At 38.6% G+C, this 12,782-nt stretch overlaps 1 protein-coding gene across 1 annotated transcript; it reads right to left on the bottom strand.

Moving 5' to 3' along the window:
- Positions 1–3,602: 3,602 nt before the first annotated feature.
- Positions 3,603–11,945, bottom strand: LOC107812904 (putative methylesterase 12, chloroplastic). Its single transcript, XM_016638084.2, has 5 exons — positions 11,189–11,945; positions 9,574–9,816; positions 9,329–9,472; positions 7,555–7,689; positions 3,603–4,186 (listed from the first exon to the last, which is right to left on the bottom strand). The coding sequence occupies exons 1-5, from the start codon at positions 11,456–11,458 to the stop codon at positions 3,914–3,916; spliced, it is 1,065 nt and encodes a 354-aa protein (XP_016493570.1). The 5' UTR covers positions 11,459–11,945; the 3' UTR covers positions 3,603–3,913.
- Positions 11,946–12,782: the final 837 nt, after the last annotated feature.

Below are 12,782 nucleotides of genomic sequence, written 5' to 3' on the forward strand. Positions count from 1 at the left end.
ATGGGAGGGTGAGGATGGAGGTGGTGTTTGGGTGGTTTGCTGGTAGCGGGTAGTGTCGACGCAGCAGGTAGCGATGCGGACTGCTGGTTTTTCCGGTGATTGACGGGGACAGTGACGACGATGGAGTTGGGTCAGCTGGGGCGTTGCTGGATGGGTAACAATGGTGGTTTGTTGACGGTGGTGATAGAAGAGGAAAAAGGGGTGGTTGTTTGGGGTGGTTTTGGCGGTGGAGGGGTCTGTTTGGGTGTAGGGTTTGGTTGCGACAGTAGGGGTGCCGGGGAAGGTGACGGAGTGGTCGTTTGGTGGTGTTGTTTATGGAGGTGGTGTTTGGGCGTGACGACGAGGGGTGGGGAAGCCTTTGGTCGTGGTCTTTTTTCTGTAGGGTTCTTCGTTCCTTTCTTGAGGAAGAAGACGCGTGAATAGTGCCCCCTTTTCTCAAAAAATTTCAAAGTCCCCCCTTATCCAAAATCCTTGTCCATGTATTAATGCCCATTTGTCCAGAAAAATGAGCCCCACGCGTGGTGGGGTTCGAGGCTTGTGTTCCCCACGCGTGGTGGGGTTCCTCGTGTATGAGATTCCGTTTATTATGGGCTAGGTCCGAAAATTAGGCCTAAAACCGGGTAGTTTGAACCCGAATATTATTCTTTTGCCCGGATCCGAGAATAAGAAAACGTTGCTTAACTAGTCCTATGTAAGCAAAATAACTACCAAAAATAAGACTAATATTTAAACAAAACTATATCTTTTTTAAATATTTTTCAAGATTTAAAATAGCTACAAAATATTAATAAAACTATTTTTTGTAATTTTCGTTTTTTTTATATAAAGATAAAATATAAAGTAATATTTTTTTTCCAACAATTAAAATGACTACAAAACATTAATAGCACTATATTTTTGGTTATTTTCGAAATTATATAAAGTACAAAAATAAAGTGCGATTTTTGTATTTTTTCAAGTTTATGAGAAATACGTAAACTAAAATTTATATATGTTTTTTTGTAATTTTTATTTTTGCAACGAAATAAAGTAAAAATAGTTAAAATGGCTATATTAGACCCAATTTCACATATTCACGCTAAAAATGTGAAAATTCTCGGGGAGGGTCAAAAATCCGGTGTCTACAAGTGGTGTCACTATTTTTAGTAAAAGGGCCGTAACAATCAAAAAATATTTTGTGGAGCCAAGAAAGTTCAAACCCAAAACCTCTCACATAACACTTGAAACAAACAACCACTAGACTACTGAGATGTTTTGTTGCAAGTGGTGTCACTTTTAATAATTTTATCTTGTATTTCTGTTTTACTTATTATTTTTATATATATATATATATATATAAATAGTAAAAAATTTCAACAAAGCGGTGTCCTGCGAAACGCTTGCCACCATGTAAATCCGCCCCTGACGAGCAAGAAAGACAGCCACTTTATTAGCGTTCCGCCTAGTCCATGGAAGGACAAATCATTGAATTAATTCTTCAAACACAAACAATCCCCAATAATTTGTCTTGAATGTGGAAACTTAGGAATTAAATAATAGAAACGATGTACTCTATTTATTCATTTATCATGAGTAATCTTTTTTCTTTAAAAAAAAAAAAACCAATGTTAAAGCTTCCAAAAATATGTTATTTTTACGTATGACATTATCTTCGGCTTTTAAAAAAAGAGAGTAGAATTTGATGTTTTTATTTATTTTAAAAGGCATATACTAAAATAATATTTGCGGAATACATAGATAGATACTTTAACTATCCCAAAAATTCCACTTGAACACCTCAACTAAGTCATTTACCATCGGAACACTTTAACTCTATCTTTAATGTACCATTTTAACACGTCCGACTGACATGGCAAATAACGTGAGCATCATTGCTGTTGAGCGTGTGAACATTAAAAATATACTGACCAAAAACTATTTCAACGGTAAAATACAAACGGTAAAAGTATACCCCTTCCTAGGGCTGCTTATCGGGCGGATTGGACGGTTATTTACTCTTAACGGTTTGGCTTATCGGTTATCAGCTTTTAAATATATTAATCCGCTAGCCACCCAATAAGATATCGGGCGGATTGGTATCAGTTTAGCTCTTATCGGGCGGTTTATCGGCCTACATAAGAATGATGTAGTATGTCATGTGTTTTAGAGTGAAAAAAGCAAAACACATTGCATAGAGAGTGGCAACCATGATAAGGTTACTGTAAGACGTTGGACAAGGACAAGATAAGTACACTTATATATATCCTTTAAGGAGGTCTGATGGTGTATGACTTCTTATGAAGTACTAATTACTAAAAAATTCCTTCTATTTAGTGGAATAGGTGTGTTACAGAGAATGTTTGAATAGCTCAAGCAAGTTGACACGACTGTTCTAAGGTTAAAGTGTACATCTGTCAACTGTCATGAGAGGCGCTAAGCTTAGTATCACATGAGCTTATGAGAAGATGAGCTCAGTGTCAAAGATATGACAGGATGACCGAGTGAGAATAAATTACCGTAAAGCTCTAAGACTATGTCCTTTTGGCTTTAATCCAAGTGGGGAACTCTATCATTGATAACTAGATCGCATGAGCATCTGTTGTTACGGTCCCTAAACTAGGGTTAGAGATAGAGTAGTGGAAGTGGAAGGGTTTTATATATATATATATATATATATTCTTAACGGGTTAACGGACTATCCGTTAAAAAAATTGAATAATCCGCCCCCAAACCGATAAGCCGTTAATAAAAAAATCTCAATCTGTTCCCTGTCCGTTAAACCGTTAACCCGATACCAATAAGCTATTAAGCTTCGATTTCGGTTTGGTTTTCGATTTCGGTTCAGTTTTGAACACCCCTACCCCTTCCCTATTATATAAACCCCCGTCCCCTTTTACTTTGTCTCTTAAATCAAGCCTTATTTTTTCACCATTTTCTTGATTTTCTTGTTTAAAAATTCTACTCTTCTTTCCAAATTGAATGTAATCTCGCCTGAGTGTTCGAATTTTGGCGTAAGCTCTCAATTTTGTAGATAATGTCTCTCACACCAAGAATCAATTTATGCTGGTGTGGTCATGAATGTGAATTAAAAACTTCATGGTCTCCATCTAATCCTGAAAGGAGGTTCTATGGATGCAAAATTAAAAAAGTAAGTGTTAATTAACTACAATTAATTATTTTTACTATGTTGTCCCCGATTTTAGTTTGAATCAATTTTTATTTTTTTTGAAGGACAAAGGTGGATGTAAGTATTTTAGGTGGGTTAATGACGAGTTTCCTACCCAAGCGAATAGGGTTATTTGGGGTTTATTGCACAGGGTCAAAACTTTTGAAGAAGAAAGGGCTCGAGCAAGAATATGGAGGAAGAAATTGGCTTATGTTATAGTAATAATGCTAATTATCTGGGTTTGCTACTGTGCCTTCGATCGTTGAAGTTGTTGTAGTTGAATTAAGAGTTTAACATATTCAGCATAGCAACATGAAGAACCAAAAACAAAAAGAACAAAATCATATCAAGCTGTAATTTGAAGAATAAAGTGCAATTGACCCAAACTGAAAACTCTTACAAGATGTGAAAGATCAGTTATTCATGAACACAGTATCAAGTATATGTTGCTCTAGTGTTTCTTCAGGAATCAACAATAGATAGAACAAAGTGCTACCACAGGTAAGAACTACATGAGGAATATTTCAAATCTAACTGCTACCTCAGATTTAACTACAAGAAGAATATTTCAACTATGAACCAATGCCTTTCTTGTTATAAGTGAAAGAAACTATCAAATATCTCAAAATGATATAAAACAAGCTGAGTCATTCTTCTCTTCTGTACAACCAACAACCTCATGGATTCTACAGCCTCCATAAGAAACTAGGAAAGCCATTTTCTCTATGAAGAAAACTCCCCCCCGCTTCTTGTTAAAGGAAACTAACACTATGGAATCTGAGCAATTTCGACCAATATCTTATGCAGCGACTGTGGCTTCGAGAAGAATGGAGAATGGTCACTGCCTTTGATCTTGAATACTCCTTCTGGAGGGTTTTCTCTCACAAGCTTTTCTTGGACATCTGGTGAAAGAGCATGATCATCCAATGTCTGGATATAAAATCTTCGACTAGTTCCATACTTTTCAGGTGTCAGTAATAGCTTGTCCATCATTGGACCAAGAGGAATAGGTCTCATAGAAACCATTGCCAAAGCAACATCCTGCAATCATTATATAGTGTGTTAGTGATATATTTTCGTGAAACCATCAATTTACATTTTTCTCTAACTTTCAATAAAATGATACATCTAGATAGACATCAAATGCACATAGCGACTTCTTTCGCAGTACTTTGGCTTCTGGAATGGGCTTTAGCTATATGTCCGAATCATAATCCCACTTAGTGGGGTCTGGGGAGGGTAGTGTGTACGCAGACCTTACCCCTACCCTGGGGTAGGGAGGCTGTTTCCAAATAGACCCCCGGCATCCTTCCCTCCAATAACTTCCCACCTTGCTCTTGGGGAGACTCGAACTCACAACCTCTTGGTTGGAAATGGAGGTTGCTTACCATCAGAGCAACCCATCAGAGCTGCTGACTAAACTATGTGACAAATTCTTCCCAATAAATTTATAAAAGACCCCCTTTTCAATTTTTTGTATTTTACTTTGAGCTCTTTAAAGTGCTATTAGTGTCTCACTCCACTACTCTAGTACAAAAATGAGAATGTTAGTCGAGCTCCGAACAAAGTTTTCATGCTTTCTATCTTCTGTACCCTATGATTAGCTCCATTAGGAGTCAGAGGCGGATCCAGAATTGGAAATTTATGGGTTCCTATTGTAATATTAAATTAATATACAATAATAACTGGGTTCACACTTATATATTTATTGATATTTAATGGGTTTTTTTAATAAAAATACAAGGTCTGTGCAAAAGTTACTGGGTTCCCGAGAATCCGGTAACTATACTCTACATCCGCCACTGTTAGGAGTATATGGAAGTCTTACCGTCCATTTTTTCCCGTTGTTGTGTAAGTAATCATTTACAATGCAAAATTTTCGGGTTTCTCTGGGAATTCAAAGCAGTACAATCCCACATTAGCTTTTGCTTGTCTGTATGAGGAACTAGGGAACAAAGGAGGGGAGAAGAAGTTATTCCAACTCGCTAAGGTGAGAGAGAGGAAGGCTCGAGATCTGGACCAAGTGAGGTGCATAAAAGATGATGACGGCAAAGTTTTGATGGGGGATGACCAGATTAAGAGGAGATGGCGGACCTACTTTCATAAACTTCTAAATGAAGAAGGGGATCAAGATATTGTGCTAGGTGAATTGAGGAATGCCAACAGCCCCCATGAATTAAGTTATTGTAGGGATATTGAGGTCGACGAGGTCATGCAGGCAATGCGTAAGATGAGGAGGGGCAGAGCTACCGGGCCAGATGAAATTCCGGTTGAACTTTGGAAGTGTGTGGGTAGAGCAGGCTTGGAATGACTTACTAGGTTGTTTAATGTTATATTCAAGACTAATAAGATGCCTGAAGAGTGGAGGTGGAGTACAATGGTTCCGCTGTATAAGAACAAAGGCGATGTGCAGAGTTGTAACAACTATAGGGGTATCAAATTACTGAGTCATACCATGAAAGTCTGGGAGAGAGTGGTAGAAATGAGAGTGCGAAGGACGGTGTCTATTTCAGATAACCAGTTCGGGTTCATGCCGGGGCGATCTACCACAGAAGCTATCCACCTTATTAGGAGGATGATGGAACAATACAGGGATAAGAAGGATCTTCACATGGTGTTTATCGATCTAGAGAAAGCGTACGACAGAGTTCCTAGGGAGGTCCTATGGAGATGCCTAGAGGTTAAAAGGGTCCCGGTTGACTACATTAGGGTGATTAAAGACATGTATGATGGATCTAAGACTCGGGTTAGGACAGTAGGAGGCGACTCTGACCATTTTCCGGTTGTTACAGGGTTGCACCAAGGGTCTGCGTTCAGCCCTTTCCTATTTTCCCTAGTGATGGATGCCATAACGCATCATATTCAAGGGGAGGTGCCATGGTAGTACATGCTATTTGCGGATGACATAGTCCTAATTGACGAGACACGACGCGGAGTCAACGAGAGGCTAGAGGTTTGGAGACATGCCCATGAGTCTAAAGGTTTCAGGCTGAGTAGGACGAAGACAGAATACCTCGAGTGCAAATTTGGGGCCGAGCCGACGGAAGCAGGAGTGGAAGTGAGGCTCGACTCGCAAGTCATCCCTAAGAGGGGTAGTTTCAAGTACCTTGGGTCAGTTATTCAGGGGACCGGGGAGATCGATGAGGATGTCACACATCGTATAGGGGTGGGGTGGATGAAGTGGAGGTTAGCAACGGGAGTCTTGTGTGACAAGAAAGTGCCACCGTTACTAAAAGGTAAGTTTTATAGAGCAGTGGTTAGGCCTGCTATGTTGTATGGGACCGAGTGTTGGCCGGTTAAAAATTCACACATCCAGAAGATGAAAGTAGCAGAGATGAAGATGCTGAGGTGGATGTGCGGGCATACAAGGATGGACAAGATTAGGAATGAAGATATTCGAGAGAAGGTGGACGTGGCCCCCATGGAGGACAAGATGCGGGAAGCAAGACTCAGATGGTTCGGGCACATTCAGAGGAGGAGCACTGATGCACCAGTGAGGAGGTGTGAGCGACTGACGGTGGTGGGCACGAGGAGAGGTAGAGGGAGGCCTAAGAAGTATTTGGGGGAGGTGATCAGGCAGGAGAGGACATGACCCTTGACAGGGAATTGTGGAGGTCGAGCATTAAGGTTGTAGGTTAGAGGGTAGTTTGTGAATATTAATACAGCGCACTAGAGTGAGACTAACCATTTAGGAGTTAGTCTTAGGATGCTACTATCAACTACTGATGCAGCGCTATATCTGTTGGATATTAGTATACCTTACATCCTTTTCTCCATCATTTTCGTATTTCCTATATTTCTTATATTGTTGTTATTTTTATTTTATGTTATGTATTATATGTTTTATTATGAGCCTATTGATAGTACTAATATATTGTCTCTTGTTGCTCTCTTGAGCCGAGGGTCTCCTGGAAACAGCCTCTCTACCCCGCGGGGTAGGGTTAAGGTCTGCGTACATATTACCCTCCCCAGATCCCACTTGTGGGATTATACTGGGATGTTGTTGTTGTTGTTGTACAATCCCACATTACTTTCTACCGAAACTTGTTAGCTCAAAAAACATGAACCGGTTCATGAATCAGAGCAACAAGAACTGACACTGATATTGTACGTTCCATTCTGAAGGTTGCTGTTAACTGTTTCCTTAAGGTGCTTTATATGACACAAGAAACATTTATGTCGTCATGAGATGTTTTTCATCATACTGCATTCCCACTCCCAGAGAGAGAGAGAGAGAGAAGTTGCATGTTGATCCTCTGTATTTTTCTGCAGTCATTTCTAAAGTATTTTAATTCTAACAGCATAGAGTTATGCACTACAAAGCACACTGCCGGACACTAGGGATGATTTAAGTTTGGCAATTAGCATAGGTAATGGAAGAATCATCGCGACTTATATAAAGGAAGCACCTTAGTAGGAGATTGATTGAAATATAGCCCATGCATTTGCTCCTTCTCGAACATGAGACCAGTAGCAGGCTTGTCTTTACCATTCCCATAAATTAAGAACTTAGACTCCTGGGTGAAGAGCTCTGCAGACCCAAGCTGCAAAAATATTACCCATAAACATGTCAAAGTGGAGAGGAGATATAAAACAATTATTGACATTCGAAGTAGATCTCAGCGGCAGGTTTATTTTTAGGACAAATCAAATCCTTTATGAGTTTAAATTGATCGGTTATAATGAAGGACACCTAATCTACGGGTAATTTTGCAATATACATCTGCTACATTCACAAAAATCATGAATCGTGCACGAAACACATTATTGGCATGGTTGAACACTTGAACTTAGATTTGTCTGTTCAAAACTCATACAATTCTTACATCAGTCTGCAATGAGGTCGTCATACTCATCCCCAGCTTCAGCAGATCATGATGAATAAGATTTTAAATATATATGCAAGCATATTAACCAGACAGTCAGTAGGAAACTAGACTGAACTGATGAGATAGAGATCAATATCAGACATCACCCCTTATAGTACTGTAACAACCCAACCCGCTAGTGATATTGTCCGCTCTGGGCCTAGGCCCTCACGGGTTTAAAACGCGTCACTAGGGTCTAAGGCTTGTTAACTTATATACCCAGCATCCCTCTTGTATTTTGCCGATGTGGGACTCTGCCTAAAGTCTGGGGAATTACATACAACCCCTCTTAGGGACTCAGCGTCCTCGCTGAAGTTTGCGGCTGACACAAGAGTGGCTCTGATACCATCTGTAACAGCCCAGCCCGCTAGTGATATTGTCCGCTCTGGGCCTAAGCCCTCACGGGTTTAAAATGCGTCATTAGAGTCTAAGGCTTGTTAACTTATATACCCAACATCCCTCTTATGTTTTACCGATGTGGGACTCTGTCTAAAACCTGGGGTGTTACAAGTACTTCCCTTTTTCTTACCTTTTAATCTCTATTGTATGTACAAGCCCCTACTTTTTTTTATTTACATATACAGATTTGGGTCAGATATTCAAAACTATGCAAAGTTCCTATTGGCTCCATTATAGATTTTATTACAAGGTTTATTAAGCTAAGCTTATAAAAACAAGGACAAAACTGAGGGAAAGAGGAAATGTCTTTCAGCAAAAATACAAGGCAAGGATTACGAGTTTTTTTTTTTTTCCTATCCTATGTAATTATGGGTGACTCTACAGTTTTTGTGTAGTCTTTATATTAATATACAATATGTTACCTTCTCGAAAAGAAAAAAGAATTACAAGGCAAGTTCTAAGGAAGAGAATACACACTATCAATGCATTATACCTACGCTGACCACAAAGGACCAAGAATTTGCATTCAGTTACTCCACTTGTTATGCAGTTTGGTTCTATTTTATCATGTTTAAGAACAATAGAAGTTTCAAAACGGGTTTTTGACCTCCCTTTTCTGGATCTTTTGCATCACGTATTAGTATGCTGCTCTCTAGAAAATTTCATAACTTCAAGCACTCCATATAATAAAACAAGAATATCATTCAAGAAGACATCACACCCAAAACAGTGCTTTCAGAAGGCATGACCATAGACCATGCTCGTCATATGGTATGCGTTGTTGTCCTCAAATACCGGGAGCAACTCCGCTGCTGCAAAAAGTACTTTTAAACATGTAGTTTAAAACGCGCTGATAAATAGTTCAACAGATTCTCGATAATTATTATGCAATGTCCGGAAAATAAGGGATGCGTACCTCTTCAGCAAACACATCAAAAGGTCTCTGGCCATCGGATATCATTGTCGCACAAAGAAATACTGCTTTTGCAATTTTATTGGGGAAGTGTTCTAAGGCATAGGAAACACAAGCACCTCCAGCACTGTGACCGACCAAAATTACCTAAAGAAATACATGCAATGTTTTCAGAATATATGTGAAATCATCTTTGTTGGAATTCATAGTGGAAAAAGGACTAAAAAGTTCTGCCAAATCTATTTTACCTTTTCATCCTCTGGCAAGTTCTCCAGATAATCAACTAATGGTTTTGAGTAGTCCACTAGAGTTGAAACATTATTTGTATCTGTCAGATCAATGCCAGATCCAGTCAGATCTAGGGCTGTGGGGACCAATCCTGTTTCCTCCAATAGAGCAATAGTTTTGTACCAACACCAAGCTCCAAATCCTTCTCCATGTATCAAAACAAACTTCTTTGTTTTGATGTTCTCCAAAAATTCTGCAGGTACCTTTACAGCATAACTTTTGTAAGGTAATTGCAGTGCCACATGAACATTGTTTAGAGTTTGACAAAAAGATAATGACGGTAGTTGGATTTCCGGTGTCTCCTTATCTTCATTAAGTGGCATGTTGTTAGGTTTTCTACTTAACATTTTTCAAAATATTCCTATTGATTATGTGCAATAAACACAATCACTTAGATGAATCTAAACTTCTTCAACCACTCTGATGTTTAGCTTTAGCTAAATCATATCCATATTTAAACATATAACTTCCTATCAGTGTTACATCTACATCTATAGCAGGAGAAGTTAAAGCTAGTGAGAAAGCAGAATGCCTAACAGTAAGCTAAGAGCCTTATACCTATGTTGCTCGGACTCTCCAAAGATGTTGCCGGGTGCGTTTCGGATCCTTCAAAAGTAGTGTATTTTCAAAGGGTCCGACACGGGTACGGCAACATTTTGGAGAATCCGCGCAACATAGCCTTATACAAGGCTGGAATACTTGAACCTGAAAACAAAAATAGCAATTAAAATTAGAGAAAGTGATGGGTCACCTAGTTTGCTGTTGCCTAACTTAAATATGCTACACTTTACAGATAATCTAAAGTGATGGATCACATTAAGTGTATGTGTGTGCGCGTATACAAGTACCCAAATATATTTCTCTAAACAATTCCATAATCTTAAGCAAGTTGCTCCATCCACCAGTCAAGTTAATTGCTAGAACCACCTCAGAAATCTGCAGAGAAATATCTTATTGCTACAGTTGCTTATCTAAAACAATGAAACTAAGAAGCTAGAGAAAGAGTTCAGGGAGATTGCCTGAATTTTGGACCTCACACCTAACATGGACAAAGAAGAGTGCAGACTAGTAGCTATTAATTTGTAAAAGACAGAAAAATAAAACAAAAAAGGAACTTCATCCATGTAAATTTTAAGTCTAGTGATGGAATGAGCTAATCTGGGAGAAAAAGTGAGAGAATAAAAGCTTTTCACTTTTAGCAACAAAAAGTGCCTTTGACTTATTTCCTTTTCAGGAGCACTTCAGCAATATCACGAATCTTAAAGAAAGCTATCACATCCACCACCAAAATATAAAAAGATTCTACTTTTCAACTTTCTGCAGCTCTAAACCACCAATTCATTATAGAAACAAATAAAACAAAAGAATCAAAAAAAAGGAAGAAACTTTCCACTCAGACCCACATTATCCACAGATCCCAACTTCTACTATAAAGCATGACCAATCACATCAAAGGGACTCTTGAAACAACAGCAATACCTCAATCTCAAACTACTTGAGTCCACTATACAAATTCTACTTCAAAAAGTGAATTAACTAGACTGACATATAAAGCAGAGGCTAGTGAGTGAATACCTGTTTGGAATTAACAGCTAACTGATCAGGAAAATCATTGCGGCGGCGAGAGCTAGTGGATCCAATACGTCGAGACATGGACCCACCATCAAATCTCTGAGACAATTGATGCTGCTGAATTGCCATTGATAAAGCTTGCCTATGAAGCAACTCCTCTTCCATTAATGACCTCCTCTTTGATCTCTCATTCCTCTTACTCCTTGACCCTATTCCAGGTTTGCCTGTTTCTTTTATATCCTTCTTCGTCATGCAAATAAATCTATTACCCATTTCTCAAAATTCAATCTTGCACAATACCCAGATTTCTTTTTGCCTAATAATTACCAGAAATCAGCAAAGCAGCCTGAAATTTAATAATTTGTACAAGACCCAGAAACTATTTTGCCCAAAAGATACTATTTTTGGCAAAAAAATTCGACTAAATGCACAAAACCCAGAAATTATTTTGCACAAAAGATTGAAATTCAATTAAAATAGACAAAACCCAGAAATTATTCTGTTCAAAAAGTGAACAAAAACTGCAAAATTAGCACTGTAAATGGAGTTGCAGGTTGTTGGTATGCCTGAAACGACGACGCTTTTTGAGGCCGCAATAGATGGAAGTGGAAGCGAAATGGAGTTTTTAATTCATTTAATTGAGGAGGAAAATCTGGAGAAAACAAAACAACAACTCAAAACCAACTCAATTAATATTTTAATATACAAGCAATTCAATGCTTCTTCGTCCCCCTCCCCCCCCCCCCCACACTCTACCCCCGTCCAACCCCCCGGTTCTTTTTTTTTTTTTTTGGGCAACGTACTTGACTCATTCTCTCTATCTCCCTCTTTTTCTGTCACTTTCGAGTTTCTACTTCTGTTTTGTTTTTTCTGTGATATTGAAAACTGGTTTATGAGTTTCTGTGGTAACTTTTGACAGCACAAAACTGAATTTTGCTGTTACGTTTTTGTTCTTTTTGTCTCGTCTTTTTTGCTGGATTTTGTTGTTGTAGTTATTGTTGTTTTTTGGTACTTTTATGTTTTGTCTCTAATAGCCAAAGAGAGCTTTACCATTAAAAAAAAAGGTAACTAAACTTTTCATTTCTAAAATGAGTCAAGCAGTAGTGTTCATGTATTTCGATTTTTCGATTTTTTGGCCCTCGATAGAGAATTATGGAGGTCGAGCATTAAGGTTGTAGGTTAGGGGAGAGTGTGAATATTTCTACGGCACAATAGAGTGAGACTATCCAGTTAGGAGTTAGACTAGGAAGGTCATTGATCGTCTATTGATGCAGGACTTTACCTTCTAGTTATACTTATACCAGCCATCTATTTCGTATTTTCGTATTTCATATTTCTGTATTTCATATCTCTTATATATTGTTGTTATTTTTATTATGCATTTGTATGGTACTAATATATCTTCTCCTATTGTTTTTTTGAGCCGAGAGTCTCCTGGAAACAGCCTCTCTACCCTTCGGGGTAGGGGTAAGGTCTGCGTACATATTACCCTCCCCAAACCCCACTAGCGGGATTATACTGGGTCGTTGTTGTTGTTGTTGTTGTTGTTGTTGTTGTTGTTGTTGATACACTAATTCTGGATTTAATCTATTAGAGT

The sequence above is a fragment of the Nicotiana tabacum genome, chromosome 8 (genome assembly GCF_000715075.1).
Source record: "Nicotiana tabacum cultivar K326 chromosome 8, ASM71507v2, whole genome shotgun sequence".
NCBI classification, from domain to species: domain Eukaryota; kingdom Viridiplantae; phylum Streptophyta; class Magnoliopsida; order Solanales; family Solanaceae; genus Nicotiana; species Nicotiana tabacum.

What these genes read in the sequence shown, in the direction of transcription:
- LOC107812904 (XM_016638084.2), bottom strand. Translation starts at nt 11,458, where the DNA reads ATGGGTAATAGATTTATTTGCATGACGAAGAAGGATATAAAAGAAACA. An exon ending in TTGATGTGTTTGCTGAAGAG is followed by an intron (nt 7,690 to 9,328) that starts GTACGCATCCCT and finishes ATATTTTTGCAG; the next exon opens with CTTGGGTCTGCAGAGCTCTT. An exon ending in TCAATCAATCTCCTACTAAG is followed by an intron (nt 4,187 to 7,554) that starts GTGCTTCCTTTA and finishes TAATGATTGCAG; the next exon opens with GATGTTGCTTTGGCAATGGT.